This window comes from Anoplopoma fimbria, chromosome 8 (genome assembly GCF_027596085.1).
Source record: "Anoplopoma fimbria isolate UVic2021 breed Golden Eagle Sablefish chromosome 8, Afim_UVic_2022, whole genome shotgun sequence".
NCBI classification, from domain to species: Eukaryota; Metazoa; Chordata; class Actinopteri; order Perciformes; family Anoplopomatidae; genus Anoplopoma; species Anoplopoma fimbria.
Window position 1 is genome coordinate 18158969 of NC_072456.1, and position 22895 is coordinate 18181863.

Genomic DNA, 22895 nt, shown 5'->3' on the forward strand with positions numbered 1-22895 from the left:
AAAAGACACACAGGAACAGAAACACAATCATTTTGATAGGCTGTAGTACAGTAGTTGATAAATACCACAATAATTTATCTGTGTATGTGTCAAATTCATTTTTATGATACACTGTCATGATATATTGTGCCAGCTGAGTACAGAAATAGAATCGCCAACCAAACCTAAAGTTTGTCATTAGCTGGATGTGTTTTCTTCAGTGTTAACTTGCCAGATGTGACACTGAGGCACTCAAGTTTCGGATCACAAGATTGATGAGTGGGATTGTGTTGTTTGTTCTTTGTTTTTTATATAACAGATTCATTTTATATTTTTGCACAGCTTCAACATAACCTGAAATAGAAAGCTGATATCATTCAAGTCACACAATATTTATTCTGAAATATTATGTAGTTGTATATTCTAAGTCAGAAATTTGTGTAAATCAATGAACAACAGAAGAAAACGATCTTACAGACTGGAGTTTGAAAATAGTAGGTGAGGATTTTAAACAGTTGTCTGTGCTTCTGTCAGTCTCCTGACATTCACCTCCTTGATCCTGGGTTTGAGATCAGAGTCAACTAATCTTTCATATGAACATTTAGCATATAATATCAAATCAGTAGTCTAGCGTTCAGTACTGACCTAGTTATTCAATCAAATTATTCTGATAATAAAAAAAACTCAATATGTGCTTAAACATTGAATATAAAAACCAATGTAATTTTGATGTGATGGGAAATATAAGATACACTGACTGTGGCACATCATTTTACATTCCCACTTTTCATTATTCCGTTCAATGCTGAAATGGTCAAGCCCCTGATCAGCGGCATCATGTCGCTCTATGATCTTAATGCATGTGTATTAAAAGGTATTTAAGGACAAAGGATGAACAGCAACAGATTTTAGTGTTGGATGACTAACAGTCCAAACAGCTTGTGTTCATGCAGTTGTCTCGCTCTTTGTTTGGCCATTTTGTCATGGGTCTGTAGGGCGACATGTGGGTTCCAACTTGAGCTCTGTCCAACTGCCTATCATTCTTCAGAAATAGCCATGATCACATGTCCTGGACCCACAAGTGGTTTATAAATAGAGGGCTTCCATTGCACTCTTTCTTAACATACTGGGAAATGGAGCAGCTTTCCTTGCCCTTAACTTCAGTAATTGCAAAATTAAATCCCAGCACCAGACAAGGAAAACAATGAAATTAGAGAATAATTAATTAATCTGGCCTTTCAAATGGCTGTTAACTGGTTGCTTTATATCAACACTTAAAATAGAAAAATAAAATAGTAAATAAATAGAATTTTGAAAGGGATACTGTATGAGTGGTTGGAAGACTGGAAAAGGAATATACAAGTACAGTCCATTTACGATTTGTATTGATTGTTTCTGTCACATGGTCAAACTCCTGTTGCATATTTCACCTTCTTGACTTGAAGCACATAAGCCATTAATCCCTCATGCATAATGTAACAAGAAACATTTTAACCATCCTCCTTCGCTTTGCAGGTAACATTGGAACAGAGCCTGTTTGTCAACTTGTCATTGTGGTACAAAAATGACTGAGGTGGCGCAGGTTGCGGCTGTAGTCGCCCACGACATGGAAGATGATGTCACAAATGAAAGTGAACTCAACATGAGCGATGTGGAAAACAAGGAGGATGATACGACACATGAGGAAGATGATGTGGCGGTCGACGAAGACAACGCAGCCGAGGAAAACAGCGAGGAAACGTCACAAGTGGAAGACAAAGAGCATTCCCAAGTGAACGATGAAGAAAGTAATGAGACTGACAAGACATGCGTGAACGGTGTGAATCATAAAGAAAACACTGCCGATGAGAAAAATGAAAATGGCGTAGAACAGGACACAGAGACAAAGGAGGATGCAGACCCTGACACAAATGAAGACCAGAGTATTTCTGAACTGAAACTTAAAAAAGAGGTAAGTGAGGAAACTAAAGTTGTAGTGACGAGATCCATTATTGTGGATGATTTGATTCTTGTCCATATGAATATTTCCCCTCCCAGAAACCATTTCCCAATAATGTTATTATTATTGAACCACAGAGGCTCCTTCGATCCAGAAAGCTTGTGGCCAGAAGCTACGTGCCAAAGGCGAACAAAGACAAGGGGGATGTGACGGGCAAGTTTGAGGCCATGCAGAAGGCCAGAGAGGAGCGCAGCAGGCAGAGGAACACCGAAGAGCAGCAGAAGAGGAAGGAACAATACGTCAAGGAGAGAGAGTGGAGTCGCAGGAAGCAGCAGGTCAAAGACAGATAACCCCACTAATCTCCGACCGAGACCTGCATGGCATGATGAGGCATGTCGGGGTGACAAGGCTGCCCTTTTGAGTGAGAATTCACTGTCTTCTATACATCACACTGTGTTTTATAGAATTAACCAATATATAATTATCAATTAACGTAATATTCAACTTTGGTTTGTGCTTGACTTCAAAAGATGGTGATTTTTTATAAAGGTTGTCATTTTAACCCTAATAATAATGTGCACAAGGAACCATAAGGACTGAACTACACTGATTCTCCAACAGATCCTCCATAATTCTAAACGCATGTTGTGCAGCCTAGCATCGTTCATTTTTGTATTCCACTTCCCAAATTTTACACACACCAAATATACTTGACGGAATTACAGATAAAAGTATGTAAAGTAGTGCTGAAAGAAACAGTCAAATGACAGAAAATGGGGAACTTTTGGGGAACTTTTTTTTATGCTGTAAATGTAACTCAACTTTTATTGTCATAAACAATATTGAGATTGGTAACCCTGCAGTTCCCAAGACAAGTCCCCATGTCCTGAGCTATTGCTGCCTGCAATCTCTGACCAAACTGTCAGTGATCAAGTTGCATTATGGGTAATGTAGGCACCAGGTTTTGACAAGGAGTAAGAATGTGTATATCAATTTTCAGGGATTCGACAGTGTTGTAGTGCGTTGCTAAATTAGTGGAGTACTTTACTCGCAACAATTTGACAACAGAATTATCTTTTAGGCAATATTTCAAGGAAAAGATATTATCCAGTTCCAGCTTCTCAAATGTGTGATTTGATGCTTTTCTCTATTTTATATCATTGCAAACTGAATATCTTTGGACTGTCGGTCAGACAAAACAAGACATTTAAAGACTCTCTCTTTAGGCTCTGAAATTATAATGGCCATTTTTCACTGTATTCTGGTATTTTATGGACTAATACTTTAATCAACTAATCTTAAAACAATAGACGGATTAATCATTAATACAAATATTAATTAGCTGCAGCTCTAGTATAAAATGATGCACATGACATCTACATTTTATGTAACATTAAGCCATGAAAAAATGGTGTCTTTGATGCCATCAGAAGAAACAAATAAGAAAATAAACATGTGTAATGTGCAGGAAAATTTAGGCACTGAGAATCTACGTATGTGAAAATGAAATGGGAATGTCAGAGATCAAGAATTCTCTGTTCAGACAGCTTTTTTTCTTTGAGATCGACTGTGGTGAAATAAACACAGTGATAGGGTGTTATGTGAGTGGATTATCAGTGATACTCACAGAGAACAACCTCCCTGTCTACAGCCGTGCCATAGCTGGCCAGGCTCGAGCACCTACGCTCATCTCCAGTCTGTGCAACAACCAAACGGCCCAATCAGAGGCCCATCCTGCAGGTCACATGACCTGGCTATTAGCAGGGATTAGGCCCTTGTTCTTGCTGGGACCAGCATGGCTCCAGAGTGGCAAAGGAGATGATCTCAGCTAAACCGTAGCCTCACCACCACTCTTTATCTTATCCGCCGCAGATAAAAGAACTGCTCGCTTCCAGTGATGAGGAAGAAGAGGTGAAGCCAGTAAAGGTAGAAAAATCCTACGTCCCTAAAATCACAGGTAAGAAGTGCAAAGGGTAGGAAGAATGGGTAATCAGCGAGGGATCTGGGAGGAAGACGAGGCTGAAGGCTTGTGCTGTGCTCTGTGAAATCCTCAGGTAGTGTGAAGGGGAAGTTTGCAGTAATGGAAAAACAAAGACAAGAGGAGGAAAAGAAGAGGATGGAAGGAGAGAGGAAGAAGAGGGAAAACCAGGACAACATGGAAAAAGCCAAAATAAAGAAGGAGTTGGCTAAGAAAGCAGCTGAGGTGAGTAAACCTGGCCTGAATTCCTTGTGCAGGGTCTCGGTGGGAAGTGGGACAGCATGTCTGGATGGTTCAGCACTGCCTTACTGATGGAAATGGGGTAGTTGTACCTGTAAGGATTCAGGTAATCCCCAGCTACCACTGGGATGAGTTATTTTAAGTGGCACAAACAGTTGGCAGAGGCTGGATATAGGTCTGCAACCACCAGTAGCGTTGTTGACATGACCAGTATGTGAACTCATGGTAAATGGCTTATTATATCTTATATCTTATGGTCTCAGACTTTAGAAAACGATGTTGTGCAAAACAATTGAATATTTTTCATTAAGTACTAATCAGATAGAAGGCCTTGATACCTTCAGACAGTGTATTTCTTGGGAATGGTTACATAAAGTATTCTTGTGCCAGATAGGCAATTACAGGCAATTACCTGTCTTACGTCTTTGCCCTAATTCTGCTCTACTTTAGTACAGCCGAACGTTAACATGGCTGTATGTGTTCAACAGCTAGACAAAATGCTTAACCAGGACACAGTTGTAACAGTAGTGGTTTTTATTTTGAATATGTCTTTATTACTATGCCTCGATCATCACCAGTAATGATCAGGGCGGTAGCTACCTACTGAGGTCATGTATTCTTGGGGGGAAATTGTTAGGATTGTTGCATGTAATACACTGTACAAAATAAAACATACACTATATTTAGGCTGATTTCACTGTTTATTGACCTAGTATTGATAGGTGAGCATTTCCCCCTACCAGAATTGTAGTCCTTGTGACCTTGGAGAGGGCTTTGAAAAAGCATTTAAATAAAACTGTAACACTTCATAATATGGGTCTATACCAAATTTAATAGCCTTGGACATTATATAATAATGAGAGGGAAAAAAAATTGTGAGCAGGTATTTAGTTTAGTTGGTTCTCTTGAATTTAAAGGAAAACATTTTCTGAGAATTTCCTTTGAAAATAACTGCTTGATGAAAAAAATGATTGCAGAATATATAATTGACAAAATAACTATGGAAAATCCAAATTCTATGTTTTTTTCGGTGGTGATGGGCCGATGACCGATGAGCTGAGTATTTCTAAAATCCTGGCTACCACCATTGCAATGGTGCAGACAAAAGCATGAAGCCATAATGGCTCCATGCAACATGATTCCTTACAAACTTAGTTCTTTCTAAAAGGTTACTCATCTACAATTACGTTAACTAGAGTGCTTTTATGTGAATTTACTTCATACCTGATTTATACAGCGAATCCCATTTTTTCAAGCTTGCCCTATTACTATTTTCCACTTATACGAAGAAATGAATTATTCTTAAGATCTTTTATCAGAAAGAGTAATGTCTCAAGACTAAAATTATCCTGTTTGAATATTAGGAAGGACTACCTTGATGATCTAGAAAAAACTGGAACAGCACTGTTGCAGCGCTGCCAGGTGTAGACAGTATGACTGGCAACTGTTTCCCACACCTCCCAGTGACTAAATTAGCTCTAGACCTCCTTACTGCGACTAAATTAGACTCTGCTATCTTAGACTGACACCCAAACCCTAACCTGCTGCAAATGGCGACATGAGGCCTATAGAGTTGACTCTTATCCACTCACATGCTCTTATTTCCAGTCTGTTTGTGTGGCGGTATGCACTGAGATTGACCTGAATTCGTTTTTCCCTCTACCACTGAATAGTTAGTGTGTCCCGTCATCTACAAGAGCTCCTACCAGAGTGGTTGAAAAAGTATTAGGATCAGGTTCTTAAGTAAAAGTATCTATATAACAATGTAAAATAAACTCCATTACAAGTATACTATAAGTCAAGCATTTAAAAGTTTTGTCAGCTAATTAAAGTAACCAAGGTAAATGTAAACATTCTGCCGATTTAAGAACAAAGTAGCATAGAGTTTAATGGAAATACTCAAGTAAAGTACAAGAACCTCAAACCTAACTTTGTGCATTTGTAATACCTTGTATACTTGTACATTATCAAACATCTTTTAGGATGGAGATGACACAATCCTGGTACGGGTGGTTCCAGCAAAGTCCTCCCGACCTCCAGGCAGAATCAAGGTGAACTTTGAGGACATGGAGAAGAATCGAGAGGAGGAAGTGAAGAAGAAGGTAGAGGAAGAGAAGAAGAGACGGTACGATGAAAACAAACGCTCCTTCAGAGATGCCAAGCGGTGCTCGGTTGTTCAACAGGTAGAGATATAAAGATATTAAAGTTACAGCTATAAGATCTTGGGCTTATAACAACCACCTTAATGATTGTGGATCAGATTTAAACAATGCATTCTCACTCTCATTTGGATGTAGGATGAAGAGGAGAAGCCTTCAGAGAGGGTGCAGATGACTCCTGGGAAACTGAAGATGACATTTGAGGAGTTGGAGATGGAGAGACAGGAGCACAGGAAGAAGCAGGCGGAGGAAGAAGCCAAGCGCCGCCTGATAGAAGAGAAGAAAGCTTTCGAGGAGGCTAGGCTGGGAATGGTAAACCCATGTTATGTTGCACTACTGTTTAAAATTTTATAAATCTCTTTTATTTTTACATCCACATTTCAACATCCTTGTATTCTAATCCTGATTCCAACAAGTACTGAGTATCACTAGTAGAGTCTTTGGGTTTCAATTAAACAGCATAAACTGCCAAATATGTCGTGTAGTGAATCTTGATGTTTGACCTGTCATTGAGCTGACCAGTGCTTAAAATACTTTTTGTGTTACCAGGGAGAAGGTGAGGAAGACCCTCAGGCAGCTCAGGAAGACAAGGACGACTTCCGACCTGGAAAACTGAGGTTGAGCTTTGAAGAGGTGGAAAGGCAGAGGGTCGAAGACGAGCGCAAGAAAGCAGAGGAAGAGTACAAGAGACGAATGGAGGAGGAGAGAAGAGCTTTCGCTGAAGCCAGGAAGAGCATGGTCAGCATGCTTCCCATAAATAAATACAAAATTCATAGAAAGAAATGTATAGAAACCAGGATGTTTTCAGTGTTAACATCTCAGTTACTTAACATATCTGGTGATAGTATAATTATAAGTTAAATATATCTTAGATCTGAAATGGCCTTGAAGGAATAGTTACACATTTAGGGAAATAAAGAAGATATATACCACTGTTATATCTATACGCTCAAGATAAACACTGGAAAAAGTTTGGAAACAGCTAGCCTTGCTCTTTCTAAAGGTAACAAAATCCTTGTGTTTTGTGACTATTTCTTGAATGGGAGCAGTAACTTCCTTGAATCTGTGCTGGTTGCCTGGCAACTGCTCAGGGCTTTTACTCTTAAATAAACAGGATATATCGTCTTAATTAGTGAGCTTTAGAGCTGGTGATAGCTGGATTTTGTTATCGTTGGACAGAGTGATGCTAGCCAGTGTCTCCTGTTTCCAGTCTTTGTAAAGCAAATTAGCCTATTTCCCCCAAAAATTGAATATTCCTTTAAGGGAGTTTTCACGTGAACTAGGGGTCCTTAGCGACCCTCTTATCTACAGCACACAGAGAGATAACCTCGCTGTATTCTTCCTCAGCTTGTAGATGAGGATGACGAGGTGCTGATGGCCTTACTGAACCTGGAGGGCAGTGAGCCTGGGAAGATATGCGCCAGCTTTGAGGATCTCAAGCGCCAGAGAAGAGAGGATGAGCAGAAGAAGGCAGAGGAGGATGCCAAGAAGAGACTGGAGGAGGAGAAGAGGTTCTTTGCTGAGGCCCGCAAGAGCATGGTAAGTTTACATGACTCAGGGACCAAAATGTATGTGCATCTTACTGATCATTAACAGAGAATGGTAGTTTTTTCTGCTTAGGCTTTGACTCAATAAAAGGAACATAGAAACCTGTGTTATAACTAAATATTAACCGGCCCAAAAACACAAACAAACAGAACATACATACGCTTTCAGTATGTTATGCATATCATTATATACTTTTTCACTGACTCTTCCTAAATTTGATCTCTAATTGGATACCAATTGGGTGAGAATTAATGTACTTTATATCATTATGATGGGCTCAAATGGTACACCTGCATTTCGTTATCCAAATTATTTCTTTAAGAGACCTGGCCTGGATCAGGAAAGGTCTGCATATGGAGATGGAACTGTAAGATATTTTTATTTAAAATGTATATTATTCACAGAGACATAAGAAGAAACAACAGTTATTTATACAGCATTCTACTAGGAATGTATTCCATGTAAGCACAAAGGCAAAAAGGTTTCGAGATGATGATGGGGATAGGATGCATGTTGATTTTCAAATGCTAGGATCCAGAATAAGAATGGCTCCTGCTTTGTGTTCGCTGCAAAATGTAATGTTGGGTAAGTAGACATAAAATGTGACGCAGTCAGTTACTTCACCGCTATAGAGAAATCTTGTCCTTTGTGTGTACTTATATAGGTACTAGATGACGAAGGAGAGATGGTGAAGAGTGAATCTCAGGAAGCACTACACCCTAGAAAACTGGAGATGAACTTTGAAGAGCTGCTCAAAGAAAAGGAGGAAGCTGAGAGGAGACGCAAGGCCGAGGAACGCAAAAAGGAAAGGGAGCAGGAGAAGCAGGAATTTGAACAACTCAGACAAGAGATGGGCGAGGTCAGTTTGGAACAGATGGAAATTTAAGTACTGTAGACTATGTCCAGAACATACTGCTTAACTTTATCAGCCAATTATGCTTGAGAATAGATTACTTACATATGTGTTTTTTCGAATTAACATATCTTATGCATCAACAAATGTGAAACATTTTTATAATATAGAAATAATAATATAAGTTGGCTTCTGTCTCACAGGATGAAGTGAATGAAAGCTCAGATGTTGTAAGCAAAGAGTATGAAGAACTGACCAAACTCAAGAGGACGGGCTCCATTCAGGCCAAGAACCTCAAGTCCAAATTTGAGAAGATCAAGCAGCTGACTGAAGAGGAAATTCAGAAAAAGATTGATATGGAGAGAGCACGGAGGAAGGCCGTTGACGATGAAATTAAAGAGAGAGAAGCTGAGAGGTTCCAGGAGGCAAGACATTAATAATTCAAGATGTTTAAATTACCAAAAAATGTTGACCCTCCTGCTAATTATTTTAATCAACGTTGGATTATCTCATATATTATATTTGCTGTGTTTTTCAGGGGGACGAGGAAAGAGAAACCACTCCAGTTAGGGCCGAAGAGTCACCATTCAAGCAGAAGGTGGATATGAAAGCCAGATTTCAACAAATGGCTAAAGCCAGAGAGGAAGAGGAGAGGAGGAGGATAGAGGAGCAGAAGTTGCAGAGGATGCAGTTTGAGCAGCAAGAGATTGATGCTGCCCTCCAAAAAGTAAATATTCCATCTTCATGACCACATATGCAAGATCATTCCTTATTAGAGCGTATTAAGCATTCGGTTTAAGGTGGCTTTGAACAGTTTGTGATTTCTTTGACATCTGTTTGCAGAAGAAGGACGATGATGTGGAGGAAGAGGGCAGCATCATCAACGGCTCTGCAGCCTATGAAGACGAGGAGGACCATGCCCGATCGGGGGCTCCGTGGTTTAAAAAGCCCCTTAAAAATCAATCAGTGGTGGACTCGGAGCCAGTTCGGTTCACCGTTAAGATCACAGGGGAGCCCAAGCCGGAGGTGACCTGGTGGTTTGAGGGAGAGATGCTCCAGGACTGTGAGGACTATCAGTATATAGAGAGAGGAGAGACGTTCTGCCTCTACCTGCCGGAGACCTTCCCAGAGGACGAGGGAGAGTACATGTGCAAGGCTGTGAACAGCAGAGGCACAGCAGCCAGCACCTGCATCCTCACAATAGAAAGTAAGACTACCTTTGTGTGATTGCATGCCTGCATGACTCCTCCTGCCTGGATTTCAACCTCTCTCCATGAAGTGGATCGCATGCGCCTCTTCCTCGTGAACTCAGATTTTGATAACAGATGTTCTTTTTCTTTTTCGCAGCCTATGACTACTGATGCCCTTCCATGTTCTGGAAACTTTCCCTGTTGTCTCTCACTCCTTTTGTAAAACTTCATCCCTCGTGGTATGGTCAAACAGCAGAGGGGAAGGAAAATAGCAGTATGCTTGGCATTCCTAAGGGAGGGATACACAACACACAAAAAGATTGCAACATGTTGTTTACGTTTGTAAAGCTGCACTCCCTGTAGAGTAGGATGACACTTGTGCCAAAAACAGACTCGATTCTTGTTCCCATGCCAAGAGTTATCTTCGCTGCGAGGCCCTTACGATATCTGTGTTACCAGCAACTTTTGAGTATCTTAGTACTGTATTGTAAATATCACACTTATATATACTATATTACTAAAGTCCATACATGGCAAACATTATGGTTGGGGCACTGAAATGTAAAACAGTAAGATGTTCTTGTGTACTAACCTTAAAGAACAAGGTACAGGAATATCAGTAAAACATCTTGCTTCAGTATTCTAGTACTGCTCCACAACAGTTTTCTGTACTCTTTGCCATATTAGTAAATGGTATTGTGATACTTGCCTGGTATTATATCAAGGAGTGACGTCACCTAATTGGAAATCCACAGTGAAGGGTGTGTTGATAATGATATTGCAGGAACAAAACAATTTGCGTGTACATTCTTTCCTTCAATTAAACTCTCTAGGCCAAGATTAAATGTTTTTAAACTGCAGCATTTAAAAAAAATAATAATATGTTGATTTTTCATGAACGAACGCCCCTTTTTCCTTTTTGCGTTAAATGTAATACTCTTGATACAGCTGTCATAATTCAGTTGGCAATAGGTAACTGTTTTATGGTTTGATAATGGAAAAATAAACATAGGCTAGCCTGAATATTTGTCATTTATTATAAATAAAAATGTTTTAATAAAATGAACAAAAAAACGACAAAATTCTTGTGGTGTCTCTTATTGTTGAATGGGGAAGACTTGAAAACTGCCGCCTACTGCCTGATCTAAAGTAAATGTTATTCTCTCTGTTGTGGATGCACTTTTCCCTAAAGGATTAAAGTATAACCCACGGACCCATCATTATTGTACACACACAAACCTGAATTGAGTCAACAATCTAGAGCTTTATTATTTTAATTTATATTGTGCTCATATGATGCATTTTCATGATAAAGTTGTATTTAATCAAATGCTACAAAGTGAAAAGTATTATGTGTTGCAAAGGAGTATTGATTGTTCCACTTAGAGGTGATAGAGTTCATACTGTATTAAACAGAAGTTGCCGGGTGGGGGGACCAATAGGTTGTTGCATAAGTTCAGCAGTTGTTACCAGTTAATTAAAGTGTTTTTTTTCCTTCAAATCAAACATAAAAAGTCATTTTCACAGGTACTCAATCCATTAGCAAAATGCAAAGAGTATGACACATTCTGACCCTTTTCTATTTTGTATATCATCATGAAACCCCTTTGATTAATAGTGTAATTCTTGTGGAGATCCAGACCCTGAGGTTGGGAAGCACTGAATATAGCCGTCAACTGAGCACTAATGTAAACATTGCAAACACTGCAAAACATTTAAGTATTGAGGGACTGAATAAGTTGTGGATGTTACTCAATAAAGTGTGGGAGGAAGGAGGAATCACATAAAGCCACAAGGAAGTGATAATTATACTGAATTATACTGATGCCAGTAAGCCAACCAACGATAGACCTATTGGCTTGACATCACACGTCCGTAAATTGATGGAAGAGGTGGTCAATGAGAGGCTAATGTATTTACTGGAGAAAGGAGGTCTGGTGGTTACATACCATTGTGGATCTAAGAGAAGAAAGGACACTTTGGATCCAGTGTTGTGTCTGTAGGTTGAGATGAGAAAAGCTCAAGTAAGAATAAGAAAACAAGGCAGTGCGATCATTATTATTTGGGTTCCTGCTCACACAGGCATTCTAGGCAATGAAAGAGTAGGCAAACCAGCCAAACAAGCAGATAAAATAGACAACACAGTCACAAATTATTCTCTCAAAATCAAAAGGGAAGGGGATTATATTGAAGGAAATCAATAAAAAGTGTCTGCAACACTTGGGTCAGGAGATGAGAGGAAGATAAATTCCTTAAAAAAAAAGAGTAGTTATTGTGGATAGGAGAGGAAAAAGAAAAGAGACTATGTTTCACACTATAGGGAAGCATACAATAGTTTTGTTTTTATCATTAACCCTTTCATGCATAGAGGTGATGGCATAGTTGCACATCAGCCACTACAATAGCGCTCACTGTAGTGGCTGATGTGCAACTATGCCATGAAAACCCATGCATATACAAGAAAACAACATTTGAATAGCTGTCCACTGTAGTGACCTATATGCATGAAAGGGTTAAGGTAGCAAAAACTTCAGAGATGGAAGGGGGACAAGGCAGAAAATAATGACCATTTATGTGGAAAATCTGACATACTGGACAAGAGTTTACATTTTAAATACTCACCTGCTATACATAGTAAAGTTGTCATTCCTTTTGTGTATTTGTATCTGTATATTGTTGTTATTGTGTTGTACATTGTTGTTATTGTGTTTGTTGTTCGCTGCTGCTGGCTGGCTGAGGGCTACCAAACGAAATTTCGTTGTATCACTACAATGGCAATAAAAAAAATCTCTTTATCTTTATATCTTTATGTTACCTCCCTCCAGAAGGGGGCAGCAGTGCGACATTTTAGGATACAAGCTACCTTTTTTAAAATCCAAAGAAGAAGAAGAAGAACAACTTGCCCCGTCGTCATGGTAACGTAACGTACATTGCCGAACAACGACACGCAGTTTCAACGAACTAAAGCTCCACATTTCACCGATCCCTACCGTACATGGACAGTCTGTGAGAAGTCCAGGTTGTGGCGCAGCACATCCCGCAGCCTGGTGACGGTCAAACCAGACGGTTAGTTATTCCTCTGTGTAAGAAGGAGGCCATCACTATGGCCGTGTTAGTTGAAGAGGTGTCTTCGTCCGTTGTCCGCGAATACCTGAGTCGCAAGGTAAGCTAGCTAGCTAGCTAACGTTAGCTCAAGGTGGTGAACTCCCCATAAGGGCCCCTAAAAACATGACCATGTTGAGAATACGATGTTAAAAGCGATGTTTCTTTACGCAGGGACTCAAGAGGACCATTGCTTGTATGGATGAAGAGCATCCACGCACAGAATCCAGCATCAACAACAGATCACACCTGAGGCAGATTCTCAACATGGAGGCTCTCTACAGAAATAATAAAGTGAGTATTGCAGCTGGAGGTGTGCTGAGGTGCAAGCAGATGAGTGTGTTGCTGACCCCTCTGTCATTGCAGGCTCAGATCTCCCCCCTGAAAACATTACTGGAGATTATTGTGAAGCATCACATTGAGGGCCTTAAGAAGGACCAGATCACCAGCAGTAAGAGTGATCCCCTGCAGTCGGCTCGAGCCGTGAGCGTGATTGCTAATTCTCCTGCAGTAATGTCACCAGGGGTGAATGACACAAGGCCGGAGGATAGCACAGCTTTTGTGATCAGCAAACATGTCAAATTGAGGTATGTCTCAAGTGTAGTTTTTGATAGTTTTTGTGGTGTTTTGACTTTTTGAAAGTTGGTTTTAACATATATGTTTTATCTCTCTCTCACAGGTCCGATATAGGAGAAATATGTCCGTCTAAACCTATATATACATCATTATTGCCTGAGACGGATGGACTGTCCAGTCAGAATCAAACAAGTATCTGGTCTTATGACTCAGAAGACCATAAACGCCAGCCACTGTTGGCTTCCCTCCAGGACAACGAGAGCTTCATCAGAAGAGAACCAGAGAAAAAGTCTTCCACCACTGAGAGCACCCAAAGGAGCAGAACTAATCGAATTAGACGTGGCATGATTGCTGGACCAATATCTAGCACATGTCAGGTACAAGACTACTGATGAAGCGCCTAAAAATTCATTGATTCATTATATTACCGGTACTCATATTCCTCATACTCTGTTCGATTACAGATGATTTTCTTCTTTTTTAGGAGTCAAACAAAAGAAGGCAGAATCGAAGGCTCGAAGTGCCCCAGCAGCAGCTTAGAAAAGAAGAAGAAAACAAGCAGTCTAGGGATGGACTTTTAGTGACTGGCACACATCAAAAAAGCTCAGAGAGCAGCCTAACTGCAATCAACTCAGCTGACTGCTCAGGAGGGCAATGGGAGTTGTGGAGTGCACCAGACAGATTGCAGAGGGAAATCAGCTTTGAAAAAGTGCAAAAAGACATACTGATAACTACAAAGTAAATAGCTTTAAGCTCATAATGCGTTGTCTGTGGTAATCTCATAGTTTTATACGCTTGAAGTTATGTCCTACTGAGTTTTGGTTTCTAAGTTTTTGTACATTCCGTCTGTTTCTTAGAGCAAAGTCTTTCAGCAGGCCGAATGTGGCTGATTTGGATGTTGCTGAGATGGTTTTAGGTCAGTACTGTGAGAAAAAAAGGCTGCATCAATTGGCTTTTTCTTTTTTTAAACTCTCTCCTTGTATTTGTCCAAGCTGATTGTGTATTCATTTATTTCCAGATGACATTGATGATGATGAGGATCTGCGAGAACTCTCCAAAGTGTCCTTTCAGAGAACCGTCGCTGAACCCAGCTATGCAGGCCGCCCGATGGACCAGCACACTGCCATGGTTGGTGATTTACACATGGGCTCCTTCAGTTGCTTAATGCTGGTAACAGTTACTGTGGTTGCAATCCATTTTCTGTTCTTGTTTTTCTCCAGGAATTGAAAGCGATTCTTATTGGTTCCAGACAAAATTGTTTCAGTGTTGAGTGGAGGAATCAGGGTTTCACCTTCTCAGAAACACATGACCTGAGATATGGAATTGTGCAGAAAAAGGTTGTCTTAACTGTTCCCTCCTTTTTAGAATCTGTAATGCATTTATTTCATATGATTTATTTATATTTGTGATATCATGTAATTTGTATTTATTTTCTAGGGTGGTCCTTGTGGAGTTCTGGCATCCATCCAAGCCTTTGTTCTAAAGAAAATGCTGTTTGAAAACATTGAAAGCAGTAATTCAGTCCTTCAGTACGTTATCCTTCAAATCAGAGCTTTGAGCCATACTGTTAACCACTGAGTGCCCTATTGTTATCACTTGGATGCTTTTTACAGCCATTCATTCCCATCAAGGCATGCTTTGTAGCCACTGTTAAGTATTGACCTCTGCATTTGGTATTAACTGTATTATTACACCACACGACCGGCTTTCCACTTAACTGCCACTTGTTCTCAGGAGGTTAAGACCTTCCAACACAACCAGAAGAAAGTGTCTGGCTTTAGCGGCCGCTGAAATACTGTGGAGGGCTGGCGGTGAAAAACAAGCCACGATTGCAATGTAAGATCATACATTTACCCAGTTAATCCTCTACATCCAGACCAATACACGGAACCTCATTAACAGTGTTTAAGTAGGTTGAATGCATGTGAATACCTGGCGTAGCTGTTGAGGGTCGGGGTCGGCTCACCTCACCTCTAGAAGCCAAAAGTTCAATTCATCTCAGACCCACAGAAATACCTGATAAATCTGCTGTTTAAGTTGAAGCATTGATTTAAAACAATTTGTGTGTTTTTTGTTTAACTCTATATTTTTTTTTTTACAGAAATTCAGGGAGAAATCATTTCACCCCAACTGGATACTACAAATCTGAAGGAGTGCTTGAAAAGGTATAGAGAAGCCACTGTAGTGCAAACACACTTGCTGACATGTGGATAGTAAGATTACGCTCAAATTGAACAAATGGAATTTAGTTGGATTTACCAGCATATAGATGAGGAGTTTCATTTTTCAAATATCTTCAGTATTTTCTATCTCCATCAGACAATATTTTAATGAGCCGTTTTTTCATGGGGTTGAAGTTGTGGAATATTACTATGTCTAAAATGTTATTGTAGGAGATCATAGCCATAACTGGATTTGCAAAACGCATTTTCAAATGTATTGTTATTTAAAATGAAATGAATAATAGTGTAATAAAAAAAGTATCGCTATGTCAATACTATCAATTTACAGAATTAACTTTTTACAAAAAAAAAAAATCTGCTGTGGTAGTTTTATTATTTCATTTTGTTTCAGATAACATGTTTCACAGTGGATAAAATCAAAGACCTGCATTTCCTTCTGGAACGGCATATTGATCAGGCAAGAAACTTAATATTGACTTCCTCAGTTTAATTTTGCCTGTCAAACGTAAAATAAATGGCCAACCTTTTTGCTCTAATCCGCTGTTCCACAGTTCGAGACAGGGGTGTTGGGATGCATACTACTCACCATATCTGCACTTCTCTCCCGATCCATTGAAAAGTATGTTGTGACTTTTCTTTAGCTCAATGGCTCAAGATGTGCTGCACAAAAATCACTATTAGCTAGATGATGAAACGTCACCCTCATTGGTCATTCTCTTTCTTCCGTCTTTAGAGTAAGAGAGGATATGGACGTGCCCACCAACACACTCATCGGAGCCCACGGCTACTGCACTCAGGTTTGTCATGAAAATGGAAATTGCAGGCTACATTGCTTTAGAGCACTTGGTATTGTGTTTGTTTGTGATTCAGAATGACACATTTTAATGAATAACAGAAGGTACAGGAATTGGTATTGATGACATTGGTTGAAGGGACATTGTGTGTGTATCTTGGTGCATGCAGGATTTAGAGTTGGTTGGACAATAAAGGGATGTCAGGTGACATAAGTGTATCTTGGTGCATGCAGGATTTAGAGTTGGTTGGACAATAAAGGGATGTCAGTGTAAGACACAAAACCAGAGTAAGAGTAGCAATACTTCTTTATATTATTGTTACTAAGATTGCTTTTTTGTATTTGTGTACACCAGGAGCTGGTCAACCTGTTGCTCTTTGGCAGAGCAGTTTCTAATGTCTTTGACAATGACATGGAGTTGGACTCAGGCAATGGCAACATGACTCTACTGAAGGGAGTGAAAGGCCACTGTGACGTTGGCCTGCTGTCCTTGTTCGAACACTATAACATCTGTAAGGTGAGTAACATTGGTGGCTGACTCTCTGCTCAGCCTGTGTGTGTAGAAAACTTGATGAGCCTCATTTGAATCTGAATTCAGAGAAGATTGGGGTAATGCTTTCATAACACGTAACAGGACAGTCACTTAGCTTTATCCAGTATATCCCTTGTCATACAGAATCAACAAGGTCTCCCTCTTACCTTATTATTCAAAGACCCAGAGTATCCTCAAATATGGCACTTAAAGTGTTAAGGACTCTTGAGTATTTTCAAAATTTAAAACAGATGACAATGAACAAATACAATTATTCATGTCCATGAAAAGTTAAAACACAAGACCTCAGGGGGCATTCTTTATTGTAATTAAGGGCACATCTGTGCCGCCCATAATTACAGCAAAGAATGTTCTTTAGACTATTATGGGATACATGATAGTTAACAGGCTGTAGCAACAAATCAAATTGACCTTGTGAAGTGAAATGTAGTTCAGTAGAAAACTGATTAATCGAAATTAACCATAAAACTTGCACCAACTCAGAGAAAACAGGGCTACTTTGCAGAGTTTACCGGAAGCTGAAGCAGAGAGGAAGTAGAGCTTTGAGCCTTATACCAACTTTACAGGCACAATATGTACAAACTGTATTATTCTGATAAAAATCTGGTTACTCTTTCTCCCTGGAAAACTCTCTATACTGCCATACACAAATACCATGAACGTTTTGATTTTACTCCTCTCCTAATGTTGTAGCAGGAAGCAGTTAAAGATTGTGCGTGAGGCATTAAACACTTTTTGATAAGTTAAAAATAATAAGATTGATGATTGCTGGATTTCATTTAGCTGCTTCACTCACGGGTCCTGGTATTTAATAGATTACTTTGTCTTTGTGTTCTACTTTTCTCTATCAAAGGTAGGAGCTTACCTGAAGTCTCCCCGTTACCCCATTTGGGTGGTGTGCAGTGAAAGCCACTTCAGCGTGCTGTTTGGCCTGCAGAGGGAGCTGTTGACCAATCAGGACCAAAGCCTGGAGTTTGATCTTTACTATTACGATGGACTGGCCAATCAACAGGAGGAGATCCGCCTCACTGTCGGTATGTAACATCACTTTTTCTGCAGTGCACATGTCCTTTCTTTTTTTGGTTGTTTATTTTTCTTGTCATCCTCTCATGCCCCTGAATGATCAGAAAAATGTGCATTAGGTTATCATTTCTGTGATTATGGTGTATCTTTTTTTCCTGTAATCAAAATGATCTGGATCCTTCTCTTGTTGATGCTCGAATGAAATGTCTTAACTGAAAATGCTAATTAAGTGTGTGCATTGTTAGCTGTTGGCGAATCGGCCCTGAGCTGTCAAGATGTCCACACTGATCTCATTCCTCCACTGGAGCACTGTATCCGAACAAGGTAATAATCTTTTGGCATTTCAAACACACAGACCAACACCCATGTGCACAGTAATGTCTGAAGATCCTTTAAACAACCCAAAAAAATGTGTTGGAGTTCAAATTCTTTGCATACTCTAAAAATAGGTGGAGTTGTAAAGAATCATGCAGAATGTACCGGAGTCAGCTCTAAATGACCTAAACTGTTTGTTTTGTTTCAGGTGGAAAGATGCATTTGTCAACTGGAATGACACAGAGCCTATTCTCTGACTGATCACATGGTTTGATGTTATTTGAACTACGGAACATGAACCGACAAACATTCTGCATCACTAATACTCAATATTATATACATATTCTTCATATATAACATTTTATATTTACCCATATATTTTAGCATTATCTTTTTTTTTTTCTTTTGAGTTAGACCCATTGTTGATCTGCCAATTGTTAACATGACATAATGGCCTGGATGTTATACATCACACAATGCTGTGCAGCTGGAAGGATTTGGGCCCAAACTGGGATATAGAATGTCATATCAGCCATAAAGTGTTATTCTGTCGCCTACAAAATGCTATTTGAGATAATGCAATTTACTTTAAAAGGTTTAGGAATAAGCATAAGGTAACTAATTATTTTAATGTACAAGTTTGGAGGGAAACTCATACTTTTGTTGCTGTTGAAATTTAAATTGCTGCAAGATGCAGTATTGACCGCAGTGGCCTTTTACGCATTACTTTTTTACATGAGATATAAAAGAAAGTCCATATTTAACACAAATCTAAGAACACTGAAGACTGGTGTGTGTGTTTGTCAAAGAGAGTGATTGTTATGATATTTGACAGAAATAGTCAAATTAAGATTTATTTATGTTGCGCCAAATCATAACAAAGTTATCTAATAACACTTTTCGGATACTGTCGCAGGTCTGGACTGTATTCTTTAATTCAGAGTTAAAGAAAGTCATTCACCCATCCACTGTTTCCTCACAGTGGTTGGGTGAATGACTTTCTTCACCCAATTATGTGTCTTTTTTCAATGAAGCTGCCTTTAACCGCCAAAAATATATAAATGTAACTTAAAGGGTAAGGGTTTAGGCTCAGTATTTTTTCAACCTACCAACAATTTTTGTAGTATTGAGGGAGAACGCTGCAACTGGCAGCCGCAAAACGAGCTGCGAGGGAGAGTGAGCTGTGTCGATGAAACATTAGTGCTTTTTCTCCAAAGTCTAGGGCCGGCCCTGCTTGAAACATCACTGTGCTTGCTGGTACGCATGTAGGACTACAATTCCCTCTCATTAAAAAACCCCCCAAAAAACCTTTCTGCATTTGAGGAACTCTTTGATTGATAAACATGTATGTTAATCGTACACATTCTTCCAAATAAAAAACAAACTCTAAACTAATTGTGAATTAACTCTTAACTGTGTCATATGTCAGGCTTAAAATACAAATGCAGCTGAAAGATGCTTTGCAGTTAATGGTGCGTTTAGTCTTTCAGCCATGGCAGGCGTCAGAGCACACACAGTGTGGGGCATGCAGAGTGGGTGGCAGGGAGACCTGTGCCAACACCTCAAGCACATGGGATCAAAGACACTGCAGCTGGCACACAGACAGAGCTGCAGTAATTTTCATTTCCCATCTAACAGTTTTGCAACGTGGACCGGAGTTCACATTATATCTTGGAAGTGCAATGTTGGTGGGGTCAACACGTATATAAAGCTTCTCGGCAACAACACGCAATGAAACAACAGAAGCTGCTTTCTTTAATAAATCTGTCAAGTCAATAACATCACTGACATTTCCATTTTGGTGCAATGAAAACGCTGGAAGAGCTCTGACGATTACAATTCATTCATCTTTCAACTGTCAAATTCCTAATGGAAGCTGTATTATCTGAATGTATATCATTGGTGACTCATGTAGGGATTCATGCACTCGAAAAAAGAAAGGAAGAAACATGAATTAATCATGAGACATGGAGCGAATCAATGAACCCGTTACAACAATTTTACAGCCATTGAGGCTAGTGCAATCACTATAAATAAGGTGGCTTGTTGAATGAAGCTTAGGGGTCTAAGAAATTGGATTAAAGTGTCTTACTTTTGCCACAAAATTCTTGTGCAGAAGGGGGGAGTTTGATATACGTCATAAAAGGAGCCATGTTTAGGTGTTAGGTTATATGCCAGTCATATAATCTTCCCTGAATAGTAGAATAGAATATTTTAGTAAGTGCCAAAGGGCTAATCAAATTAGAAAAGTGTGTATGATTGCAAAGTCAATTAAATCAAGTAATCTGTAAAATCCATTTATTTAGAAAGCTAGTGTCAACTCAGAACTGGGTTTTGCTTTAAAAAGGTCCAACGTCTGCTGCAAGACTGGTGTTACTGTCAGTCCAAATCACAGCGAAGGGATAAAAAAGGCTAATCTGTATCTCTGTCTCTTACCCTATCCGTTTAAAAAGCCCAGAGCAGTTGGAGGCAACTAGCTCATAGTTAAAACATTGAGACGTGTCTGCTCTCTGCTGCCAAGCTTTGGTGCATCCGGATGCAGTCTGACAGGAAACAAACGGCCCAGCTTTGGTCTCTATTTACTATTTATCGCACCAGCATTCCTCAGAGGTATCAGAGGAGGGATTTGGTGCTTGTGTGTAATTGTGTTAAGAGTCCTCCCACATGCTGTCCCCGGTGCATCTTCTGTCTCCTCTCCTAATCTATGCTGTTTGTCTCCAGATAAGTGATATCCTCCTCAGATTAGGATCCGGTGTCCCTGCCCTGCCCACCTGGAGGGAAAGGGATCCCCAGTGCATCCCTGTGAGGGGCAAACTGTATTTATAGCTTCCTAATCCTTTTATAGCTCGAGCAGAAAACACCATCAGCTTCCATTAATTGTCCCAGGTAATCATGATGCAATATGCAAGAGAGGAAGTATTTGTTTTTGCAGTCAATATTCAGGAATTTGATGGATTTTGTATTGATAACTCTTCTGGTCCTCAGGAGGCTGTGATTTGTGAAAGAAAGACAATAGTCTGTTTTATGGCCCTTCAGAAACATGCCATCTCATATCAAGTTGGAAACCCTGCATGGACTGAGATTTGGAGATCTAAAGAAAATATGTTCTTTCAACTCAATTACAGTTCACAGCCTTTTGAAATGACAGTTTTTAATGATTTCACAACAAGCCAAAATTATTGAATAACGCACGGTCTAATTTAATGAACTGTTCCTGCTTAGTCTGTAGAGACTTGCTGGCGTGAGAACTGAGCTGTTCTAATCTTTGGTTTAGCGGATGTTTCCTTCAGAGTCCGTCAGCTTCCCTGTGTGTGCGTGGCTCAATATTTATTTCACTACCCTTAAAAACAATCACTGTAACCATTGCCCAGGGACACAACTCAACACAAGATGATACAACATGACAAGAAGAAGAATGTTGGATCCTGTTTATTGTGTCAGGACTTTATGGCACTTTGTTACTGTAAGAGTAAACTCCCTGCAGAAAGGCACAATGATCAGAGTTGCATTGAATAGATGCTCTGATGCCTTTATCTAACATCAGAAAGCCTTAGTAAGGAAATTACAACTTTGTTTGTTTAAATCTCTTCAAATTCCCAAACACATTGTTTGCTGGCACTTCAAATTGGACATTATATCCTCCGCATATCAGATTTTAGCCAATTTACTCAAACATGTCACAAGTGGTCTGAGGTATGAGGTTAGTAATACCGGCACTCTTCTTTCACTGGATTATGTTGATCTGGAACAGGTTTGCTCCAAATATATTACCCTATGTCAACTGTACAAGAAGCTCTTGCCAAAGCAATTTTGAAGGGAAATGATTATCCACTTACACTTAAATATGCTACATAATTTAAACTCCCCAAAGAAAACTACAAATGTTTGAAATGCCTTGCACAAGTAAGGAGTTTTTTGCTGATCTAATTGAAAGTATTGTATATTTGGTTCTATCGACCTTGAATTGCTCAACATCCTGTTGAGTTCCATAGTCCAAGATATACGTCACCTTTGGTTTACTGCCCCAAACATTGCATCAAATTCCCAATAGAAGGAATACAGCAATGGAAACATAATCTCAGAGGAGCAGGGAGAGATAAAGGCTGCATCAGTAAGGAGCTGAAAAATATAAGAGAAATTGTCGAGCCAAAATTTGAAGAAAACAGTATTGAAAGTTCGTAATCAAATCCATTTTTAAATCAGTGCTTTTTAAATGACACTGAGCGGAGGACAAGACAGCTGAGTCTGGGATAAATGTTGGGTCGTCATTATAAGACTGCACACGCTTAATCTGAATCTTTATAGTTTCCCTCTTTCCCCTCAATCTCCAATAATATCAAAATTTGCTGTGCTTTAATATTCTTTATTGTTCAGTACTGCAGTGCACAATCACCACTGTTGTCATTCCATATGTTCTCATTGTCAGCAATCACTCAAGTGCCAAATAAAATGTAATGAAGACAA

The 22895-nt window shown here is 39.5% G+C and overlaps 2 protein-coding genes across 2 annotated transcripts; both read left to right on the top strand.

Moving 5' to 3' along the window:
• The first annotated feature begins 1543 nt into the window (after positions 1-1543).
• On the top strand, positions 1544-10897 carry nexn (nexilin (F actin binding protein)). Its single transcript, XM_054602401.1, has 13 exons — positions 1544-1930; positions 2056-2253; positions 3791-3875; positions 3973-4121; positions 6119-6319; positions 6434-6607; positions 6845-7033; positions 7643-7834; positions 8508-8702; positions 8900-9076; positions 9235-9423; positions 9540-9903; positions 10044-10897. Exons 1-13 carry the CDS (start codon positions 1544-1546, stop codon positions 10055-10057), a joined length of 2514 nt encoding a protein of 837 aa, XP_054458376.1. The 3' UTR covers positions 10058-10897.
• A 1890-nt stretch (positions 10898-12787) lies between these two features.
• mindy4 (MINDY lysine 48 deubiquitinase 4) lies at positions 12788-19797 on the top strand. The gene is made up of 18 exons (XM_054602403.1): positions 12788-13049; positions 13163-13282; positions 13355-13575; positions 13668-13941; positions 14049-14302; positions 14422-14480; positions 14583-14692; positions 14785-14901; positions 15002-15093; positions 15299-15400; positions 15666-15729; positions 16139-16204; positions 16299-16366; positions 16481-16544; positions 16896-17057; positions 17947-18127; positions 18362-18440; positions 18640-19797. The coding sequence occupies exons 1-18, from the start codon at positions 12990-12992 to the stop codon at positions 18686-18688; spliced, it is 2142 nt and encodes a 713-aa protein (XP_054458378.1). The 5' UTR covers positions 12788-12989; the 3' UTR covers positions 18689-19797.
• Positions 19798-22895: the final 3098 nt, after the last annotated feature.

What these genes read in the sequence shown, in the direction of transcription:
- nexn (XM_054602401.1), top strand. Translation starts at nt 1,544, where the DNA reads ATGACTGAGGTGGCGCAGGTTGCGGCTGTAGTCGCCCACGACATGGAA. An exon ending in AACTGAAACTTAAAAAAGAG is followed by an intron (nt 1,931 to 2,055) that starts GTAAGTGAGGAA and finishes ATTGAACCACAG; the next exon opens with AGGCTCCTTCGATCCAGAAA. An exon ending in GGAGTCGCAGGAAGCAGCAG is followed by an intron (nt 2,254 to 3,790) that starts GTCAAAGACAGA and finishes TATCCGCCGCAG; the next exon opens with ATAAAAGAACTGCTCGCTTC.
- mindy4 (XM_054602403.1), top strand. Translation starts at nt 12,990, where the DNA reads ATGGCCGTGTTAGTTGAAGAGGTGTCTTCGTCCGTTGTCCGCGAATAC. An exon ending in AGCAAACATGTCAAATTGAG is followed by an intron (nt 13,576 to 13,667) that starts GTATGTCTCAAG and finishes TCTCTCTCACAG; the next exon opens with GTCCGATATAGGAGAAATAT. An exon ending in CTGAAGGAGTGCTTGAAAAG is followed by an intron (nt 15,730 to 16,138) that starts GTATAGAGAAGC and finishes ATTTTGTTTCAG; the next exon opens with ATAACATGTTTCACAGTGGA.